The following is a 22006-nucleotide window of genomic DNA, read 5'->3' on the forward strand; positions in this document are numbered from 1 at the left end:
AAAGATTAGACTGGACTATGGGACATAAAATGAATCTCGTGAAGAGAGTGTTTCTTAGCTCAAGTAGATACATGAGACTAAATGGGAAGCTCCTGTCTGCAGTCGAGATGAGAAGGCAAAAAGGGACAGGAACTGGTTGAATGGACATGGGAAATCTGGGGTGGAAAGGAGGAATGTGCTATCACATTATAGGGAGAGCAGCTAGGGTCACATAGCAATGTGTGTATAAATTTTTGTATGAGAAAGTGACTTGAACTGTAAACTTTCACTTACAGCGCAATAAAAAAAGAAAAAAATTATCAGTGATTACAGTAAATGTAAATTGTTTCAGCACAGGGAAATCCTTTACTTCAGCCCAAACATACCTTGGTTATTTCATCAGATATGCTATAATCTAGGAATCTCAAAAGGGTCAGATAAATCCGGAATTTATTCAGCACAGAAGGCAGCACCGCTGAGAGAAGGCTATTCATGTACTCCTCCATGTTTGGTGGAATTATCTGCGGTTGTAAGTGCATCTGGCAGTCTGCCTGGAAAAAGAAATAGTACACAGTATTCTTCAAGTTTCTAAATTAATCTAAAATTTCAGGAAGATGCATCATCTCTATCAACAGCATAAGCGAATTAGAAATACCATTTATTACTTGGGGGGGATCAGCTTTTAATATTGATTACAGGAACTCTATTTCAGCAATAAAGATAAGTTAGCTTTTTCTGGTTACTTATTTCCTCCACAGTATCAGTAAGCATATAAAAAGGGAGCTAACCTCTAGAAAGCAGCTAATTACAATGTTTCAGATGTTTCCTTAATCACTTAATAACTTTCTAGAAACCATTTAAAGCAAATCACAGTTCCCCGGAGAAAACTTACCACTGGGCCATCTCATCCTAATCACAGCCTCTGTTTCTCATAAGTCAGAGGTGGACACTATCATACAGATAAACTAAACACCTTTTAAACAACTGGGAAAATTTCTCATCATCTTCAGAATTAAAAGCTCTCTTTATCAGACTAGACAAAGCCACTCTGGGGACCAACAGAACATTTCACAATAAAACATAATTACCAGGTGATTACAAAAAAAAAAAAACAACCCCAAACCCGTTGTCATAGAGTCTATTCTGACTCATAGCGACCCTATAAGGACATTTAAAAGGTTTAAGAATGGCAGAAAATAATGTTTTTCATCAGAAAATGTACGGACAGCTTCTACATTCTATCCCCAGATTTGGGAGTTTCACCGTCCATAGCTTCGCTTGCCACGTGATTTGCTGATACTTGGTGCTTGGGAGATGTAAGGTTTGTGCCCCAAGGCAGGAACAAAACAGATTCCCTTATAAATAGTCAAGAGCCATCATTTTCAAACAAAGCTAACTGACTAAAAGTAAACAGTACCAAAAAGGAAACAAAAATGTAGATATCTTTCCAATGTAACCCCTGATGAAATGACTCATCATACCGGGAGGAGAGATCTCCCCTCTGAAGTGATTAAAACATTGATACTGCAGGGGAATTCCATGTGGTGGTAACTGAAGTCATAATCCACCTTCTGCCAAGTTATCAGGTTGCTCAGAGCAGTCACATTATGAACGCCTAGAAAAACAAGAGAATAATTTCTCAGTCATTTGATTTTAATCATCTGAACAAATCAGTTTTGCTGACACTAAGTAGCGTTGTGTTGTGTGCCATCAAGTCGATTCCGACTCACAGCGACACTGAATATAAGACATGAGATTTCTACTGCTTTAATAAAGGCGCTGTCCGATCTACTCCGTATCACTAAGCTAAATTTTCATTAGGTGATAGGCTTCACAAAAACTATCAGTCAAGCTAGTAATTGAGGTCTTGACCCCACAAAATCTAATACCTAGCATGGAACCAGACATAAAATACATTCCCAATAAATATGATTACTTTCTAGGTGGTGAGTTCACACGGCTGAAATACTATGGCGGGTCTATTTTTTTATATTCACATTTGTCCTAAAGGTACGCAGTCCACGTTATTTTCTTCCATCCTTACCTCTTGAGCTTATTAGGATCAGCAAAGTATCTTCTCAATTCCCCCCACTGGAGCACAGATAAAGCAGTCTTAGAATTTTATAACATGTTCTACAACTGAGGTTAATTTAAACCATCTGATCTACTAAATATTTTCTTCATAAAGTCTCTGCAATTTTTTTAAAAACTTCACAATAGGGAATACAAAATGTTTTATTAGACCTTTCCTCCACTTCACTTGAGATAATAAATGACTAAAGACAAAATCTTTCAAAAGGCTACATGCAGCTTACTTGTTCCGTTATTGTACTACTTTCTTAATACTATTAAAAAAACATGCTTGGTATACACAATTTAGTTTATAATATACACTTTAATCAAATCCATATGCCAAGCCTTTAAATATTTGTTGACCGGGGAGTGGACAGCCCCATAAAACCAAATGGGACTAATGAGGCACAGCAGTCCAGGGCCAAGGTCCAGAAGGCAGAAGGAGACAGGAAAGCTGGTGATAGGGAACCCAAGGTTGAGTAAGGATAGTAATGATGTGTTGTGAGGTTGTTAACCATTGTCATAGGGCAACATGTGTACTAACTGTTAAATGAGAAATTATTTTGTTCTGTAAACCTTCATCTAATGTGAGAATAGCAGCACAATTGGAAGAGCATAGTCGATGTCACTGAACTGTGCATGTCTGTTGAAATGGTGTATCTTTGGCTATGCATATTTTCACCAAAAAAAAAAAAAGAGAAGGGAGAAGGTTGACATGTTGTGGAGTTGTTAACCAATGTCATAAAACAATATGTGTACTACTGTTTCATGAGAAACTATTTGTTCTGTATGCCTTCACCTGAAGTACAATAAAAAAAATTAAAAAAAAAAAAAATTTGTTGAACGTGAATTTATCATTGTCCATGGACCTTCTTTTAAAGTCATTATCAGATCTGGCTTTAACAGGAGGTTAACAATGGAAGGGAAACATCTACGTACGTACCTGGTGTGTCCAGCTGCCCTTGCTCCAGAAGACTTTCATCAATTACAAAAGAAGTATTGTTGGGCAGCTGGAGAAGTCCACTGATCAAGCGATTGGCAGTGTAATCTTTGTGGGGAATGAATTTCAAATGGTTCATGTTCTCTATAGTCATCTGTAGACGAAAAGACTGCAAAGAGAAAATCTTAATGAGTAAGGAACTAACTTTCCCTGTTTCAAGACAATTTATATTTGGGATTAAACACTGTGTTTTATATGGAAAGAATGATTTTATAAGTTTCCAAGAGAGTAGAGTCTTATGGTTTATTGGACTCTTAGGAGCAAAAGTAGTATCTATATCCTAAATAAGAATTTCACTGATTCTATGAGCTGCTTTATTCTCAAATGCCTTTTTCAATATTGTTGAAGAATAATTTTTATTTTACCAAATGTCACGAACAGATTGGCACCAACAGACAGTATAATTTTAAGTGAGTCAACTATAATTGTGTCGCTAAACTTACAGAAATTTGTGCTAAGACAATAAAAGCGAAAGAAAAAGGGAGAGTACATTTTAAATTATGTAACCTTGCAGCTTACGTTTCCCCTTAAATGTGATCTATTAAAATCTCAAAGTTAAATCTTTGCGTTAAATGAAAGACAATTAGATGGGTTTTTAAAGCATTCTTAGGTTTATAATATATACATGTATTTTTATATAGCTCTTACTGCTGGAACAAGATGCTGAATAATCCGATATAAGTGCTCTGTGAAGGTACTACTCCGTGGGCAACCACTCAAGTTAAGTGTGAATTTTCCTAGTGGAAGAACATCTCTTCTTGTGTATCTAAAAAATAAAATAAAATACTCAAGTGTTTCCCCAAAAAGCAAATAAACAAAAATTAACTTAGTATTATCATTAAAAATAAAGTTGGTAATACCTCGACCAGTTATTTATCAGAATGACAGAAATAAAAAGAATAGCCAACACTTATACATAAACGCTGGCAATGTGCCAGGGACTGTTCTGAATTCTTAAGTGCTTTCTTATTTAATCCCAAAGCACTCAGGAAGGTGCTATTTTATTTTACAGATGAGAATTCTAAGGCACGGAAATTTTAAGTAATGTGCTCAAGTTCATGTAGCCAGGAAGTGGCAGAGCTAGGATTCAAACCCAGGTACTTTGGCTCCAGAGTCTAAAGTCACAACCATTATGTACTACTGTCTCAGATCCTATCCCAAGAAGGATTTGATTTACAGTACAAAGATGTTTACTGCAGTGTTACTTATTAGTAAAGAAAAACTAGGGAAACCTAACATTTAGGGACATGGTTAAAGACAATGGTACAACTGTCTGTAATGAAATACTATGCAGCCATTAAAACGTTTGTAAAAAAATTAGAATGTGAGAATGTTTATTTTAAATGATAAAAGCAAGATATAGGTCTGTGTTTAGAGATCTATGCAGGTGTGTATACACAGAAACAAAAAAGGTGATATGAACATGTACCAAAGCGGTGGCTGAGATGATGTCTAAGTGGTGAGACTACACATGATTTCTATCTTCTTTGTTATGCTCTTGGAACTTATCAAAGGAGCACATGTTACTTTTGAAATCAGAAGACAAAGAAATACATTGGAGTCACAGGGTGTGATGCTAAAAAGCCAGCGTACAAGTTCAATGTGCACAAGATGTGCCCCTACTGTTTTTAGAAGCATAGCATTTGAAACAGAATGCAAACAGGCTAAGTAGCTTGTTTTACTCATCGGCCAGGTCCTTTATCTGATTTATGCTCAAGGAAGCATAATCAGAACACAGAGAAAAGGTGAAAAAAAAAAGAATCTGTGTGTGATCAGGTATTAACACTTGTTACACTGAACAAAAGAAAACCACCTGATGATGAAGCCTGATAAACCGACACAGAAATGACCTCAGAAACCTTCCTGCTCTTCCCGATGTTCTACAAGCACCAAACCTCCTTAATTCCCATCAGGAATAAAGCACTTACACTGTAGAGATGAGATGTAGTATAAGGTATTCAGCAGCCAAACTGTCTCCCAAGAGGGCATGAGTGAGGAACCCAAGCAGCTCTGCTCTGACTGGAGACAATTCGGACATGAAGCCTGAGACAACTGGAGAAGGAGGAGAGCCAGAGTCAGGAGACACACACCAGTTCCTCAACTCACAGGTCTTCAGTTAAAAGAATAACTGCATGTAACACAGCACTGTAATTTAGCAGAACACTTAAGGCAAACTTACCGTATTTTTACATAAATAACGTGTGCCTTCTATGTTTGTCTGTCAACTGCGCCTCCCCTCCCTGCAACGTATTTTCAGAAATGCCGCTATACCAATTTTTTTTGTTGCTAAAAAATTAACATAGCATGCTTTCAAAAAATACCTGGGAGATGGGGGGGTGCGGCTGGCAAAAAAACCTTAGAAGGTGCGCGTTATTTGCGTAAACTATGGTAAAATATTAGTCAATAAATGATGCCAATCTTAAACATAAGACAGCTATCATACTTTCATTTTGCCACATTTCAATGAAGAGAATCACCCTAAGACAAAGAGTGGGGCAAAGAAACAGATTCTGGAGAAACTGAGTCTGGTGACTAAGGATCTGCCTTTCAGTTCCACTAGGAGCACATGTCACAGGAAGCTCTGGAAACACACTGAGGACAACGTGTGGCTCATTGGGCTTTAACACTTACAGGTTTTGCTCTCCTCTTTGTTCAGGCAAGCAGGCAACAATGGATTGATGTGCTGCAACTTCTGGGCTAAAATCACATGAATTCTTGGCACTAAGGAGGCAGGAGGGCTATGGACTCTCTGCTCTTCTGTGGTGTCTGTGCATTCCATCGGATCCAGGAGTGAAGAAGCATCCCTGTAGAGGGACGGCAAAGCTTCACTTTATGCATACATCAACAGTACAGATGCAAAAAACAATATGCATCTCTCAAAATAAAATTAGAATCTAAGCCAAGAACATTTCCACTCTCCTTAACTGAAAATGACACCTCATTCTAAAATATTACATCACAGATTTCAGCCTAGTCAGATCATGTTGTGATATACTGACTTATTCCATTCTTTAAGAACAATGAGACTTTTTACTCAGTGTGCTATCATTGCAAGAAATGGGGTACAGTATGTCACTCATAAGGTTATTTCAAAACAAATATTCTTTCTTGAGCTATCCGCTGGGACATCAAATATTTCAGAACACATCTCAAAAGCTGGAGTTTTTCACTCAAAAGCCATCTGCTTGCTATTATTCAGTGTGCGGAAGATCCGTTCACCTCTCAACTGTTTTTCCTAAATTTTATTCTTATATGATACCTCCATTGAGTAGTGAGTAAACAAGCAATGAAAATAAATGTGGAATTTTCAGACTTGCTCAATAGGCAGGTAATAGATTTATTGTGAGATGACTGAAACAAATGACTAAAACATTTTTAATCTTCAGACTTTATGAACTGACTCTATAGAGTAATAAACTGATACTACTATCTTCCTTTGAGAATGATAATGACAACCTTTTACACAGCACTTACCATGTGCCGGACAATGCTCTATGCTTTGCACACACAAATTCATTCAATCCTTACAACTACCTTCATTTTACAATGGGGAAACCAAGCCACAGTAAGGTCAAGCCCAAGGTCACACAACTAGTAAGTGGTCAAACTGGGATTCCAGCCCAGGCTGTTGGCTCAGCGTCTGTGCTCTTAACCTCAACATTAAGCTGCTTCTCTAATGAAGTAACTAAAACAGACTCACCTTTCATCATTATTCAGTATACTTAGCACGGGATCCACAGACAGTATGCCATATAACTCAAGAACATCATTTACTTTGAAACAATCCCAATCCTCATAGACCTAACAAGAAACCATGTGAAATTAAGTTGTTAGGACTAAATGACACAAAATTAAGATATCAGTCTTGAGGCTAAAGTAGTAACAATAATATCTTAGAATTTTAAATCAAGAAATGGACCTTAGAGACATCTAAAGCAACTCCTTCCTAAGTTGAGACCACGAGAGGTAAGGTACTTGCCCAAAGTCATTCTGCTAGTCAGTGACAAAAACTAAAACACAGGATTCCTGACTTCCAAGCCACTGTTTGTTTTCAATATACCACACTACCTTAAAGAAAGGCTTTTCTCAAAGAATGATGTTCAGCTGAAACTAGAGACATGCATTATCTCAAAACCTATTAGCTATACCAAAGGAGGAAAAAACCAAGACCACAAACTGTGTTTGGGTTTATCCATAAAACTATGCAACATTAGGAGGATTAACATCACCTTAAAATGAGAATTTTTCACAATAAAAAAACAAACGTTCAAAGTTGTCTGTCATGACAGACTTCCGTAACACCTGACAGAAGCATGCAGGAACAAGTAATGCAGCCCTGTGCCGTACAACCGAAGTGACGTTTAAGTTAAAACCATTAACACACGAGAATGGAAATCCTCAATGGTAATTCTGAAACTCAATATCCCTTGTTCACCGATCAGGATAAAAATAAATAAAAACAGAATAAGCAAGATAGGAGAACAAACTATTAATAGGCTTTTATTTTAAACTCAAGTGAGAAACGGGTTAAGAGAAGGAAGAACAGTAAAAATGAGGTAGATATCAGGAAGATACAAATGATATGGGAAGGAAGTAGATATGAATTAAAGGGTTGTTTCAGCTTCAGCTCCACTCTTAGATTGAAGAATGAAGTATTAGATTCTTTAAGAATGTTGGCGTAGCCAGAACAATGTCCCCCGCCCAAGATCTCCAGGTCTTAATCCTGGGAATCTGTGAATGTTGCTTCACATGGCAAGAGACACTGTAAATGTGATTAAGTCAGGGACACTGAGATGGGAAGATTATTCTGGATTATCTGGGTGAGCCTGATCTAATCACACAGGTCCTTAAAACTGGAGAATTTTTCCTAGCTGTGGTCAGGAGATGTGACTATAAAAAATGGTCAGAGATGCCACATTGGTGGCTTTGAGATGGAGGAAGGGGGACATAAGCCAAAGAATGCGGGCAGCCTCGAGATGCTGGAAAAGGCAAGGAAACAGATTCTCTCCTGTCAGTCCTGCCAACACCTTGATTTTACCCCAGTGGACCCATGTCCGACTTCTAACCTTACAGAACTGTAAGACGATAAATTTGTGTTGTTTTAAGCCAATAAGTTCGTGGTAATCTGTTACAGCAGCCACCATAAGCAACTAATACAAACGCTAAGAGTTTTCCATTTTAATTTCTGAGACACACAACACCTCTACGTCAATGTGAGTCTGTGAAAGGTTTATTACCTTCACAAGGCATGCAGGGCCCTTCTCTCCCGGCAGGGGGAAATTCAAATCAAAAGGAGAAGACAGGTTCAGGAAGTTGAGCTGTTGTCCAGTGGAAGCTTCGGTTTCTAAACGTTTTGGCTCTCCACACCACTGAAGACCGCCAACGCTCCCTAAAATCAAAGGGTATCACTGTACTGAGTCACTTCACAGGCCTCCTGGACAAAATCAAGCTCCCTAAACAGCCTTCCAAGTTTGACATAAGTGATGCTTCTGAGCTTACAGAGTTCAAGTTGCTACAGTCTTTAACGAAGTAACACACACCAACATAGCCCTTTTTTTGACTTATAAGAAAATAAATATGAAGATCTGAAAATTTTAATGACTTTTTTCGTATTATAAATGGCAACATATTCCCCCAAATTCTGTTAAGTACTTTTAAAAGTAAATATTCAATATGGTTACGTTGACATCTTTGACCTAAGGAATAACGTGCTCTACGGTCAACAAAACCACTTTGGCAGAGCCTACTTTTTCCTACTGCTTAAGCAGAATAAAGCTATACAGCAGCAACACATTCATTTACCAAATGCTTATTAATACCCAGTATGTACCCGGAATCAAATCTGTTGTCAGAAATACAGAGATGATTAAAGGAGAGCCCCTACCTCTGAAGGAGTTACAGTTGAGGGCTGGTAACTAAGTCATAAAGATTAGACTGGACTGTGGGGCACAAAATGATACTCGTGAAGAGCGTAGTTCTTAGCCCAAGTAGATACGTGAAACTAAATGGGCAGCTCCTGTCCAGAGGCAAGATGAGAAGGCAGAATGGGTCAGGAGCTGGTTGAATGGACATGGGGAATCTGGGGTGGAAAGGAGTGTGCTGTCACAGTACAGAGAGAGCAAATAGGGTCACATAGCAATGTGTGTATAAATTTTTGTATGAGAGACTAACTTGAACTGTAAACTTTCACTTAAAGTACAACAATAAAAAAAGAAGCAAAATATAGCCTGTCATACCATGGAATTCCACTTGGCAATAAAAGGAACAAACTAATGATACGTGCAACAGCTTGGATGAATCTCAAGGGAATTCTGCTAAATGAAAAAATTCAATCCCCAGAGTTACATACTGGATGATTCCATTTATATAACATTCTTGAAATGACAAAATTATAGAGACGGAAAACATATTAGTGGTTCCCGGGGGGGTGGGTGGGAGCAGGAGAAAGGTGGATGTGGTTATAAAAGGGCAACATGATGGATCCCTGCGGTGATGGGAACTCTGGTGGCGCAGTGGTTCTAAGAGCTTGGCTGCGAACCAAAAGGTCGGCAGTTCAAATCCACCAGCTGCTCCTTGGAAACCCTATTGGGCAGTTCTACTCTGTCCTATACGCTCGCTATGAGTCGGAATCGACTCAACAGCAACAGGCTTTTGTTTTTGTGGTGATGAACCTTTCTGTATCTTGACTCTGGTGGTGGTCACATGAATCTACACGAGATAAAACTGCATAGTAAATACACACACATACACGAGTGCATGTAAAACTGTGAAACCTGGGTCAGTCAGTGAATTGTATCATGTTCATTTCCTGGTTATGGTACTGCACTCTAATTATGCAAGATGTCACCTCTGTGGGAAGCAGGGGGGAAGGTATATGGGATTTCTATTATTCTTCCAACTGTACGTGAATCTACACTTGTCTCAAAATTAAAAGTTTAATTTTATTTGCATGAGAAATTAACTTGAACTGTAAACTTTCATCTAAAGCAAAATAAAATTTCTTAAAAAGTTTAATTTTAATAAACATTAGCAAGTGGGGAGAGAAAAAAAATACTACTACATTTATATATATTCACATAAAACATTCCAATTTTAAAAATATTAAAATATGCCTTAGCCCTAAGGCTATACAATAATATGAGTATATACAGTAGGAGGGGCCAGTCCCTGGAGAAGGACATCATGCTTGGTAAAGTAGAGGGTCAACGAAAAAGAGGAAGACCCTCAGCGAGATGTACTGACACAGTAGCTGCAACAATGGGCTCAAACACAGCAATGATTTTGAGGATGGCACAGGGCCGGGTAGTGTTTCATTCTGTTGTACACAGGGCTGCTATGAGTCAGAACCAATTTGATAGCACCTAACAAGTATGCATTCATATTACTTAAAGAGTTGGGATAAAAATAAGTAAGAAAGTAAAGGGATCTTTCTCAGCTAACCACCTGAGAATGTAAAAACTTAATCTCACAATAAATCTATCACTTGCCTATTTAGCAAGTCTGAAAATTTCACATTTATTTTCATTGCTTGTTCACTCACTACTCAAGGGAGGTATCATATAAGCTGAACAGCAGAGCAGCCACTTCTAAGTGATGAGTAATGACTCAGGTGCGAAGTATAGTCTGACCAAACAGTACTGCAAACACTCTCAAAACTGTCTATCATGCTGACAAGCTTGAAAGCAAGGTTGCCACATCATTGCTGGCTCTTAAGTCTAGAGCTGTATTATAAAACAATTAATTCTGAAAATGAATCTACTGCAAGAGAGCACAAGTCTACGGGAAGCCTGCTGGCACACACTACCTGCTTGTCTGGCTCCTGCGTGCTGCTCTTTCTGTTTACTGGGCTGTAGGTCCATGTCTTCATCATCTTCGTAACTCCTCTTATGACGACTGGGAGTGTAGGATGTCGAGGGACTGACCCGAGCTTGGCTTGCATTAACATAGGCGTGAAAGGAAAGGTTAAGAAAAGACTACATGAACTGGGGAACATCCTAAATTAGGGGATGTATATGACTAATAAAAAGATTAAGTAGTTTGGCAATTTGGTTAGAATGAAATGTATTTTTCATAGGAGGCTGGACTTCCGGCGTTGGTCAGGAGAGAAACTTGTGTGCCTATCCTGCTGTAAACAAGGATAAAGCTGAACCAAACATATGACGCACAGGACACAGGGAGTATCAGCTGGGATCCGTGCATAAGGAGAAACACTCCAGGCGGACTCCACACTCTCCCCAGCTCTGTCAGGGCATTTCCCAAAGTGCAACAAAGAGAAGGAGAGGCCCTGCTCTTGCTGGGCAGAGCACATAGTTTAGGGCTACTGAAGCAGCTGGACTTTGCAGAAGAGTACTGAAGAGGAAGGAAATGTGAACAGAAGGAGATCCAGAAGTCTGTGCAGGGTCTTAGGTTTGAGTCTTAGGCTGGAACAGCTGAGAGCTAAATGGAGTCCCTGGAGGTCATACAGCACTAGGACTGGACTTGCTGAACGTCCCAGGCATTTAGGTGAGACCCAGAACGAGCACACCTGATGAGTAAGGACCACATTCTATGCAGTAAGGGCTCCTCTATACCCATCTTAACAAAACCCAAAACCAAGCCTTGACAAGATCAAAGCGATCCACCAGTAAATTATCTGCCTGCCAGAACAAAATGCAAGTCTTGAAAAGAAGACAAAAATCTCAACTCTCTACCATGTAGTAGCACACAATAAAACCTACTAGATACCAGGGAACTTCCTGGGGTGGTGGAAATGTTCTTTACCTTGACCGCGCATGTATGCATTTATCCAAATCCCTGAACTCGGCCTTTATGATCTCTGCATTTCAGTGTATGTGAACTATTCCTAAAAAAATTGCTAACCAAAAAAAACTAAATAAATAAAAAATAAAGAGAAGACAGATGTTTCACACAAATTCCTCTCAAAAGAACCAACATGTTTTCCCCCTTAAGAGAAGCAGAATAAATTTTGAGACTTTTTTTTTTTTTTAAACTTATCTTGGTACTCCTTCTTTTTCAAGTACCTTTAATCTATCTTCAATCTTTTTAGCAGTACTTCCCTCTAAGGCCCTACCGTAATTTCTCAGTGATGCATACTGAGGTGGCTTCCAGGTTTTCCTGTTTAGGACAAACAAAACATTAATAACGCGCAGCTTTGTAAACGAAGACTACATTTTTCTTTCCCCACTAACTTCACTGGAATAAAACAGACAACCTTCTTAGAAACTCGAAATCTGAACTCTGGTCTTTTCAATTAAAAAAGAAAAAATCAGGAATCATTTAACACATTAAAATGTTCAGATAAAGGATATTTCTTTTACCCACGTAGACTCCCCAGGCACTGGAACACAATAGAAAGTCTGTCTTTCCAAAGTGGTAGTTCGTGGAGAGTTTAAATCAACTTCTTGCTGAGGCTGCGATGTATACAAAAAGTATTTTAAAAAAGTTATTAGTAAAAACAAAACTAAAAGAAAAAAAAACTAGCAACTACATTTTTACACTGAGTTAAAATGAGAACTGCTAATTCCAAACTATCATTTTTTAAAAAATAAAACTGACATATCATTTCAGATGTAATAATCAAAACAGTACCCGCCTTCAAATCCATAATGAGTAGCACCCTAGGTTACAAAGTTAAATTCTTTTTAATAAACAGCATTTATTTTTTTAAAAGAGAAAGCACCTGGCAATCCCACTGTCTGGCTCATAAAAAACTATCAGAATCAGCCTCTAAAACAGAATTTAATGAAATACTCCTAACTAGGTGGCTCTGAGATGAAAGATAAGTGAGGTATTAGTCCCTTGAAATGGTACATTCTCTAGTTCAGACACACTTAGAAAATCCCAAGAGACATCAAGTTCGACGCTGAGATGTGCACAAGCTGATTTTGTTCCCTTATTTCTCTCCAAGCCCAAAGCCCCCTTTTCCTGGTAGGGGGCGTTTGCTTACAATTTTTAGCAACACACATACACTCTCTCTCAGCCTTTGGAAGCGTCACAGATGACAGTCTCCCCTCCCGTTCCAGATGCGGAGATTACTGAGTTACAGTGATACTGCATTATCGTCTACCCAAAACAACTGAGTATTACTGTATTAGCCTGATACGAGTCAGGGCTCCTTCAACAAAGGATGCACTAAGCATTTATAAAGTTGATCCACTGGACTTGGCACAACATTTACTCTAAAGAGTCAATTCTTTGGAAAAAAAGATCTAGGGAGACCTGAAAGTCATCGTATAAGATTAAACAAATCTTATCTTTCACGTGAGTCCAATACTCTAAAAAATTGCAAGAAGTTGCATTTTTCTTTAACATAATCTCTGAGGCAACCTTCCAAACTAGGGCTGTTCTTCTGTGCAGGTCTGCCCGCTGATCTACAATACTTCATTCAATCAGGTACAACTTCTGTGAACTGACAGACTGGAACGAGGGTTTATAAATCAGTCTCTTCACTCAGGTTTTTTTTTAGCAGGAGTCATTCTCCCAGACAGTAAAACGCCCCAGATAACCTGAGAAAGCCAAGATTCTGGATCTGCAAAGCAGAGAATTCGACCCAGATGGAGGTGACTGTACCCAGGAGTCTTTGCACTGAGGCCCTGCCTAAACACCTGGTCCGTCTCCACCTGTGATGCCTTTTTTCTTTCCAACAGTTGACAATTATGGTTTGCGTTTCAATAGAACCACATGAAAAACACACAATGAGCAAAATATAGGAGGCATTTTTAAACACATTCATTTTAACATGCTGATAATCGTTTTTGCTATTAATGTAGAAATAAATTTAAACTTTTCCCAGTTACAGCTCCCAGCAAACTGAACAGGTATCAGATTGAAATTAAAATCTCCATGTTGTTCCCTATTATCAGAAAAGCAATGGGAAAAACCAAACCAAACCAAACAAACCCAGATACATTGTGGTTCCTCTCTGATTGTTTTTCTAGTAAGTTTCTACGAGACTACCCCTTTCACAGCTATAATTACATCCAGTAGTCTGTCTTCTCTCTTCCATTATTGATACTAAGAGTTTCTATTACTTCCTTTTACGAAGGAAAGTTTATTAAAAATAGTTTTTTTTTTTTCCTCCCAGGAAGAAAAGGACAGGATTTACCTAAATTTAATTAAGCACGTGCTAAGCCCTAAATTAATCTGTTTTTGTTTTTAAAAGAATGTATCATAATCTGTGATTTTTTAAACAAAGTATATAGATATTGGGGCCCTGGTGGTGCGGTGGTTAAGAACTTGGTTGCTAACCAAAAGGTCAGCAGTTCGAATCCACCAGCTGCTCCTTGGAAATCCTATGGGTTTCTTTTCCTTGGAATCTGTATAGGTTTTTACTCTCATCCTACAGAGTGGCCGAGTCGGAATCGACTTGACAGCAACAGGTTTGGTTTTTTTGTTTGTTTATACAGATATTAGGAAAAGAAAGGAATTAATTTTGTCACAATATTCTACCTTCTAAGAGATTAGAAGATAAAAAAAATCAAACCAGAAAAGCTGTGATTTCTTAAAATTTGTATACACACAAAATAAATAAATTTAAGATCAACCAAAGGGAAGTAATAAATTATCTGCATAGGAGAAAATTATTATTAAAAATGTTTTATACAGCTTTAAGGATACATACCCCACACTCTGCTACATCTCGGTATTTTCCAAAATGAAGAACCTATAGCCCAAAACAAAGGATAGCAGTATTATATCAGTATATCAGAATCAAAACTACCATAAAAAAACACAAGGACAAAATCAATACAACCAGTTAAAAGCAGAATGTTTCATTAAAAAGAGCAATACATACACGTGCTTTCGTATTTCGGTTAACCGTCTCATAAACTCCCATATAAAACTCAGGGTCAAACATATCTTGAATCATGCAACGAAATTTCACGAAACTGTTGGGTTTCAAATAATGAAGGGGAACTTCGTTCAATGACGGTACCTTAAAGGAAAACAAGTCATCAAAATATTCTGTCTGTAAAACATTAAGTATATACATATAGACAGTGTAGCGCAACTCATATTGCCATTAAAAAAGAACAAATCAAGCCCCGTCAGGGAGCTAAAATCATCTCAATGGTCAACATAACATAATCACTGGTGAAAAGTCTTTCCAAGAGTTCTTGCAAGTCTGCAGAATGCTACCTGACTATAATATAAAAGCCCGCTTTCCCTCACAACACTTTTCAATCAGCAGGGAGGCATTTGCTTTGTTGAGCTCTTCCCTTCAAACGAATTGATGCTAATTCTCGTAAATGAAGGTAATCAAACAAAGGTGATAGAAGCTCTCACAACTGATTTTTTTCTTAGGAAGTAACACTGTCAGTTACTGCCACCTAGAGGCACCAATATAGGAGCATTCCATTGTTTCAACTTACGTTGCGAACTAGAGCAAAATCTTTTAATACATTCATCAGTACACATTAATGTATATATTTTAAAATTACACGTGGGTTACTAGTCTGCTGAGAGAAACTGGAAGTCTGTGCAGTCCTCTCCCCCCGGAAGAGCAATACGCTTACCCATTTAGGAGCATTATTTTCCTTCAGCTTTTCCTTAAAATACTCGATTACTTTCTTCTCCCAGTCAGGATTAACTCCATTTTGGGCTGAAAGAGAAATACACTTTTCAAAACTAAAGGTACAATATATAATAACAGGCTATGTTTAGGTGAGTCACACATTAGTTTAGCTAGTTAAAACTGAAACTTGCTAATGACAAAGGCATTTCAGTACGTCTGAAGCTCAGCACAGGACAAGGAGCTGCCCTATCAGGGTTGGGTATTACAAACCAAGAGAAGGCTGGCCTCCTGCAGGCTCTAAAGAAGCTAACAAGGTACAGAACACCCACAGAACGAGATGTGAGGCTACCTAGACAAAGGAGCATATGAAACATTGGTTGTAAAGTGCATTGCTCTTTCAAAGCATTTTTAATTTTTTAAAAAAATTTTTTAACTAACCTGAAATGCAGAGCCAGAGAGTATTCTTTTTTTGGAAATAATTTCAACTTTCAGAAAAGCTGCATGAATAGTTCTAAGAATACCTGTATCCTTGCCTGGATTCACCTATCATTCACATTTTCCCCCTCTGCTTTATCATCTGCTCTCTCTCGTATATGTATTTCTGACCCATGTGAGATTAAGCTACACACATCATGTATCTTGACCTCTAAATATTTCATGTGTGTTTCTGAAGAATAAGGAGATCATCTTACATAACACAGTACTGTTCTCAACCTCCGGAAATTCAAAATTGATGTAATACTTTTATCTAATCTGCCATCCACATTCCAATTTGTCATTTGATCCAATACTTCTAGCGCTTCTCCTTCAGTTCAGAACCCAGTCTACAATCAAGTACTGCATTTAGCTGTCATGTCTCTTCAATCTCCTTTAATATGGAACGGTCCCTCAATCTTTATCTTTTATGACATTGATATTTAAGAAGAATATAGCCCTTTCAAGGAAAACCAAATGCTCCTCTCTTCGGGTTTGTCTGAGGTTTCCTTATGATTAAATTCAGGTTATGCACTGCCAGTCAGACTACTACATAAATGATGTGCCCTTCTCATGGTATTGTATCTATACAGGGACATGATGTCCATCTTCCCATCATTGGCGATGTTAATTTTGATCACCCAGTCAACATGGTAGCCAACTTCTCCACTGTATAGTTACTATTTTCCCCTTACAACTAATAAGCAATCTGCAGTGAGATGCTTTAAGACCAGGCAAACAGTTTTCATGAAACTTGCTCCACTAGATACAGTATCCATTCATTAATGATTCTTGCCTGTACCATTTTTTTTACTATGATAATTACAGAACAGTGAGACAGGTGTTTTTAATACCATCTTAAAGATAAGAAAACCAAGGTTTTGAAAAATTATGGGAATTGGCCAAGACCAAAGAGAGAGTTCTTGATAGAATTAGGAATACATATTTGTGTGAAATGGTTAACACACTTGGCTGCTAACCCAAAGGTTGGAGGTTCAAGTCCACCCAGAGGCACCTCAGAAGAAAGCCCTGGTGATCTACTTCCAAAAAATCAGCCATTGAAAACCCTATGGGGCACAGTTCTACTTCTGACACACCTCAGGTCGCCATGAGTTGGAATCGACTCAACGGCAACTGTTTTTCTTTTTCTTTTTGGTTCTAATCAAATGGATGTTTTAAAGGAAAGACTTATAAGCAGTCATGACTGCCACATCAACACTACTTCTCTGACTGCATGTGGGTAATAAATATGGACATGACATAGAACGGATGATAAAGCTACATCAAAGAGTGATTGGAAAGAGGTAACATACATAGTTTTCTTAATTAAAGGCCAGCTTACAGGCAGTTCAAATCCACCAACTGCTCCTTGGAAACCTTATGGGCCAGGTCTACTCTGTCCTGTAGGGTTGCTATGAGTCGGAATCGACTCAACAGCAACGAGGTTTTTTTTTGAGGGGGGAGTTTAACAGGTATCTGGTACTGCTGGACAATTAAAGGGCTGAAATAATAATCTTCCACCTTCGGCCCGGCCAAGAACCAAGAGTACAACAAGAACTTTGTTCATAAGCTATTAAACCTACTACGTGCCTAGCACTGCTGGGTGTTACGAGGTTACGTGGTCCCTGCCTGAGAGAACTAAAGAGCTAAGATAAGCTATGGACAGAATCACAGGTTAGGGCATAAAATTCTAAGTGCTTGAAAAGAGATGACAAATTCAGAAAAAAAGAAGAGAAACTAACTTGGGTCAAAGAATCGCAGAGACGACTTCTGAAAGAGGTGGTGGCTGAGGTAAGCCTTGAACCAGGGGCAGAACTGAAACACATGGAGGTTTAAGTGAGTGGCATACGCTAGCTGGAGGGCACTGGAGGGCACTCTGGGAGAAGAAACAATAATAGCAAACCTGGGCAAGAGTGGGCACCATCAGGAATGCAAGTACACAGAGCTCTGAGTGCCTGAAAGAGAATAAAGCCAATGAACAAAAGGTAGACGAGGCCACACGTACCACAGGGAGTTTTCAGAGCCAGGCTATGGAATTGCTCTCTATTCACAATTAACCTTTACATTCTCAGGGTCTAGCAAGGGCCTGGGATGTCAGATGGCTCTTGGCTGAAAGCAGAGAATACCAGAAAGATGTTTACCTGCATTTTACTGACTATGCAAAGGCTGTGTGCTCATGAGGAACCTGTACACAGACCAACAGAACAATGGGATACTGCATGGTTTCAAATCAGGAGAAGTGCGCATCAGGGTTGTATCCTTTCACCATACTTATTCAACCTGTATGCTGGGCAACTTATCTGAGAAGCTGGACTATACGAAGAAGAACGGGGCATCAGGGTTAGAGAAGACTCATTAAAAACCTGCGATATGCAGATGACACAATCTTGCATGCTGAAAGCAAAGAGGACTTGAAGCACTTACTGATGAAAATCAAAGACTAGAGCCTTCAGTATGTACTGCACCTCAACATAATGAAAACAAAAATCCTCACAACTGGACTAATAAGCAACATCACGATAATCGGAGAAAATATTGAAGTTGTCAAGGGTTTCATTTTACTTGGACCCATGGAAGCAGCAGTCAAGAAATCAAATTGCATGTTACAAATCTGCTGCAAAACATCTCTTTGAAGTGCTAAAAAGCAAAGATCTCACCTTGAAGACTAAGGTGTGCCTGACCCAAGCCATGGTATTTTCAGCCTCCTCATATGCATGCAAAAGCTGGACAATGAATGAGGGAGACCAAGGAAGAATTGACGCCTTTGAATTATGGTGTTGGCAAAAAATATTAAATATACCACGGACTGCCAGAAGAACAAACAAATTTGTCTTAAAGAAGTACAGCTAGAATGAATGCTCCTTAGAAGCGAAAATGGTGAGACTTCGTCTCGTGTACTTTGGACATGTTATCAGGAGGGAACGAACAGTCCCTGGAGAAAGACATCGTACTTGGCAAAGTACAGGGTCAGTGAAAAAGAGGAAGATCCTCAAGGAGATGGATTGACACAGTGGGTGCAACAGTGGGCTCAAACAGCAACAACTGTGAAGATGGTGCAGGACTGGGCAGAATGTTTCATTCTACTGTACATAGATCGCTATCAGTCAGAACCAATTCAACAGCACCTAACAACAAGAAATTGAACTGAGGAGTCCCTGGAAGACAGGCCTGGTGACCTGCTTCCGAAAGGTCAAAGTCTTGAAAACCCTATGGAGTCCTACGCTACACAGATGCGGTCGCCCTGAGTTGGAACTGACTCGACAGAAATTAACAACATCATCTTGAAAAAGAATGAAGGATTAGATTGCTGCCCTGGTTTCCTCACCTCCCAACCAGGACTGAGAACCTCAACCAGATATAAGGCTGGTCAAATACCATCCCCCTCCCCCCCCAAGCTCTTTATCTTAGGATCAGGTTGATTTGTACAAATTCTAGATTCAAGTCTTTTGTCAGATATACGTAGTACAAATATTTTCTCCCAATCTGTATGTAGCTAGCCTTCTGACCTTCTTAATGGTCTTTTGATGAGAAGATTTTCATTTTGGTGAAGTCCAATTTATCAATTTTTTTCTTTTATCGTTACTGACCCCCAGGTCATGAAAATATTCTCCCATGTTTTTTATAGTTGCAGTTTTCACATTTAGGTCTTTAATCCATACCAAATTAACGTTCTTGTTTATAGTGTCACATTGGGGTAAGAGCTTATTTTTTTTCAAACAGATACTGTTCCTGCACTATTTAATGAAAAGACTTTCCCTTCTGCTACTGAAGTGCTTTGGCACTTTTATTAAAAAAATCAGTTGACTATATTTATATTAGTCTAATTCTAGATTCTCTATTATGTTACACTGATCTATTTGTTTATTTTTATGTCAGTACCAAAATGTCTTAACTACTGTAGCTTGATAATAAGCTGAAATCAGATAGTTTAAGTACTCCAAATTTGTTATAGAACTTTTTCTTATTTTAGATCCTTTAGATTTGTATGAGCCCAAGTTGCACAGTGGTTAAGAGCTTGGCTGGTAATCAAAAGGTCAGCAGTTCAAATCCACCAGCCACTCCTTTGAAACTCTACAGGGCAGTTCTACTCTGTCGTATAGGGTAGCTATGAGTCAGAATTGACTCAAAGGCAAAAGGTTTTCGGTTTTCACATTTGTATACAATTTTTAGGGCTAGCTTGTCAATTTCTATTGAATCTATACATTAATTTGGAGAGAACTGGCATCTTAACAATATGAAGTCTTCTATCCATGAACATGGTATATCTCTCCATTTATGTAAGTCTTGATATATACAATCAACCTCTTTTGCAAACGATGCTATTAGAAAGACAGAGATCCAAGAAAATCTTTGTCATACATGATTACTCTAAATAGAAATCACTGCACAAAAGAGTACATGTTGTGATTCTACTTATATAAATTTCTAGACTCACCCACCACCCACTCATTGCCGTCGATTCCAACTCATAGCAACCCTATAGGGCAGAGTAGAACTGCCCCACAGGGTTTCCATGGCTGTAATCTTTAAAAGTAGATTGCCACATCTTTCTCCCATAGAGCGGCTGGCAGGTTCAAACCACCAACCTTTCAGTTAACAGCCAAGTTCTTAACCATTTATAGTGACAGAAAGCAGATCAATGGTTGCTAAGACTGGAGGTGGCAAAGGGACTAACTGTAAAGGAGAACAAGCATTTTGGGGTGATGGAAATGTTCCACATCTTGACTATGGTGACAGTTCAACTTCTGTCAAAACTCATCAAATTGAACATCTAAAATGGTGACATTTTATTTTACGTGTATTACACATCAATAAAGATGATATAAACAACTTGGTTAAGTCATGGTGACTGGAACAAGAAAGATTACTTTTACAAATGTAGCTCTACTCTACTGTCTCCTTGAAAACAAATACAAAGGTTGAACACCTACTCTGTATCCAGAATTAGCCTAAGTGTTTTGAAATATAAATTGGTACAAACATAATGTGAATTGGTACTAGTCATTGTGGTTCCTAAATGTTAGGCAGCATTACAAAGCTAACAATTTGCTCTATGAGCACAATATATAGGCTGTCATAGAGCAGTACATTAGTAATTATCAATCAGAAGGCAGAGGTAAAAAACTCCCTAAGAAACTGTGGTGAAATATTCTGAAGTGGACATAATGGAGAAGGAAGCAGGGTTTTGAAGACTAGACAAGAGCTAGATGAATGGAGAAAAGAGGAGACAGAGCATTCCTGATTAGGGAAATAGCGAAAGTACAAGCAGTGCAGCATACAATGCTAATATTCAAGGGCAGTGAGTAAACTAGACTGTCTGCAGCAGAGGGTCATAGAAGGCTAGGAAAACAATTTAGGGACAGAGTGTCTACTGCTTTATATGCTAATGAGGCTAAAGAGTTTAGACTTCATCTTGTAGGAAATAAGGAATCAGTAAGTGTTTTTGGGAAGGAAATTAGCATGATCAAAAAAACCAGTAGGAGACTGGAATGGCAAAAGATTAGAGACCAGAATATCAGTTAGGAAGGAATCTCAATAATATAGTTATGGGGGTAAAAGGAGTACCTCTATCTATCATCTATCTGACTCAATGAAGTTTTCTAGTATTTTTATTTTAAAAATGAACATACTATAAAATTGATCTTTTTGGGTGTACCGTCTTATGGATTTCAACATGTGTATAGATTACCGTAACCACCACCACCATACCAGGATATGTAACAGTTTCAGCTCCCCAGAAAACTCCTTGGTTCTCCCTCCCCTTTGCAGCCATACCTTAACCTTCACCCTTAACCCCAGGCAATCACTGATTTGTTCGCCATCACTGTTGTCTTTCTGAGAATGCCACATAAATGGAATTATATGTATGTAACCTTTTGAGGAAGAAGCTCTGATGGCGCAGTGGTTAAGCACTCAACTGCTAACTGAAAGGTCGGCGGCTAGAACCCACTAGCAGCTCCATGGAA

The 22006-nt window shown here is 38.6% G+C and overlaps 1 protein-coding gene across 1 annotated transcript in view; it reads right to left on the reverse strand.

The window, feature by feature from the left end:
* MCMBP (minichromosome maintenance complex binding protein) overlaps positions 1-17967 on the reverse strand; it is a 27594-nt gene extending 9627 nt beyond the window's left edge. Inside the window, exons 1-15 of the mRNA XM_023730013.1 lie at positions 17944-17967; positions 17783-17855; positions 15568-15653; positions 14847-14987; positions 14673-14714; positions 12361-12462; positions 10857-11001; positions 8290-8441; positions 6753-6853; positions 5684-5856; positions 4981-5104; positions 3701-3818; positions 2996-3161; positions 1461-1594; positions 366-530 (exon numbers count right to left, since the gene is read on the reverse strand). Coding sequence (XP_023585781.1) covers positions 366-530; positions 1461-1594; positions 2996-3161; positions 3701-3818; positions 4981-5104; positions 5684-5856; positions 6753-6853; positions 8290-8441; positions 10857-11001; positions 12361-12462; positions 14673-14714; positions 14847-14987; positions 15568-15653; positions 17783-17855; positions 17944-17964 — 1743 coding nt within the window. The 5' untranslated portion in view covers positions 17965-17967. The remainder of the gene's footprint in view (positions 1-365; positions 531-1460; positions 1595-2995; positions 3162-3700; positions 3819-4980; positions 5105-5683; positions 5857-6752; positions 6854-8289; positions 8442-10856; positions 11002-12360; positions 12463-14672; positions 14715-14846; positions 14988-15567; positions 15654-17782; positions 17856-17943) is intronic.
* Between the last annotated feature and the right edge of the window lie 4039 nt (positions 17968-22006).

Source organism: Trichechus manatus, unplaced genomic scaffold (genome assembly GCF_000243295.1).
Source record: "Trichechus manatus latirostris isolate Lorelei unplaced genomic scaffold, TriManLat1.0 scaffold00031, whole genome shotgun sequence".
Taxonomy (NCBI): Eukaryota; Metazoa; Chordata; class Mammalia; order Sirenia; family Trichechidae; genus Trichechus; species Trichechus manatus.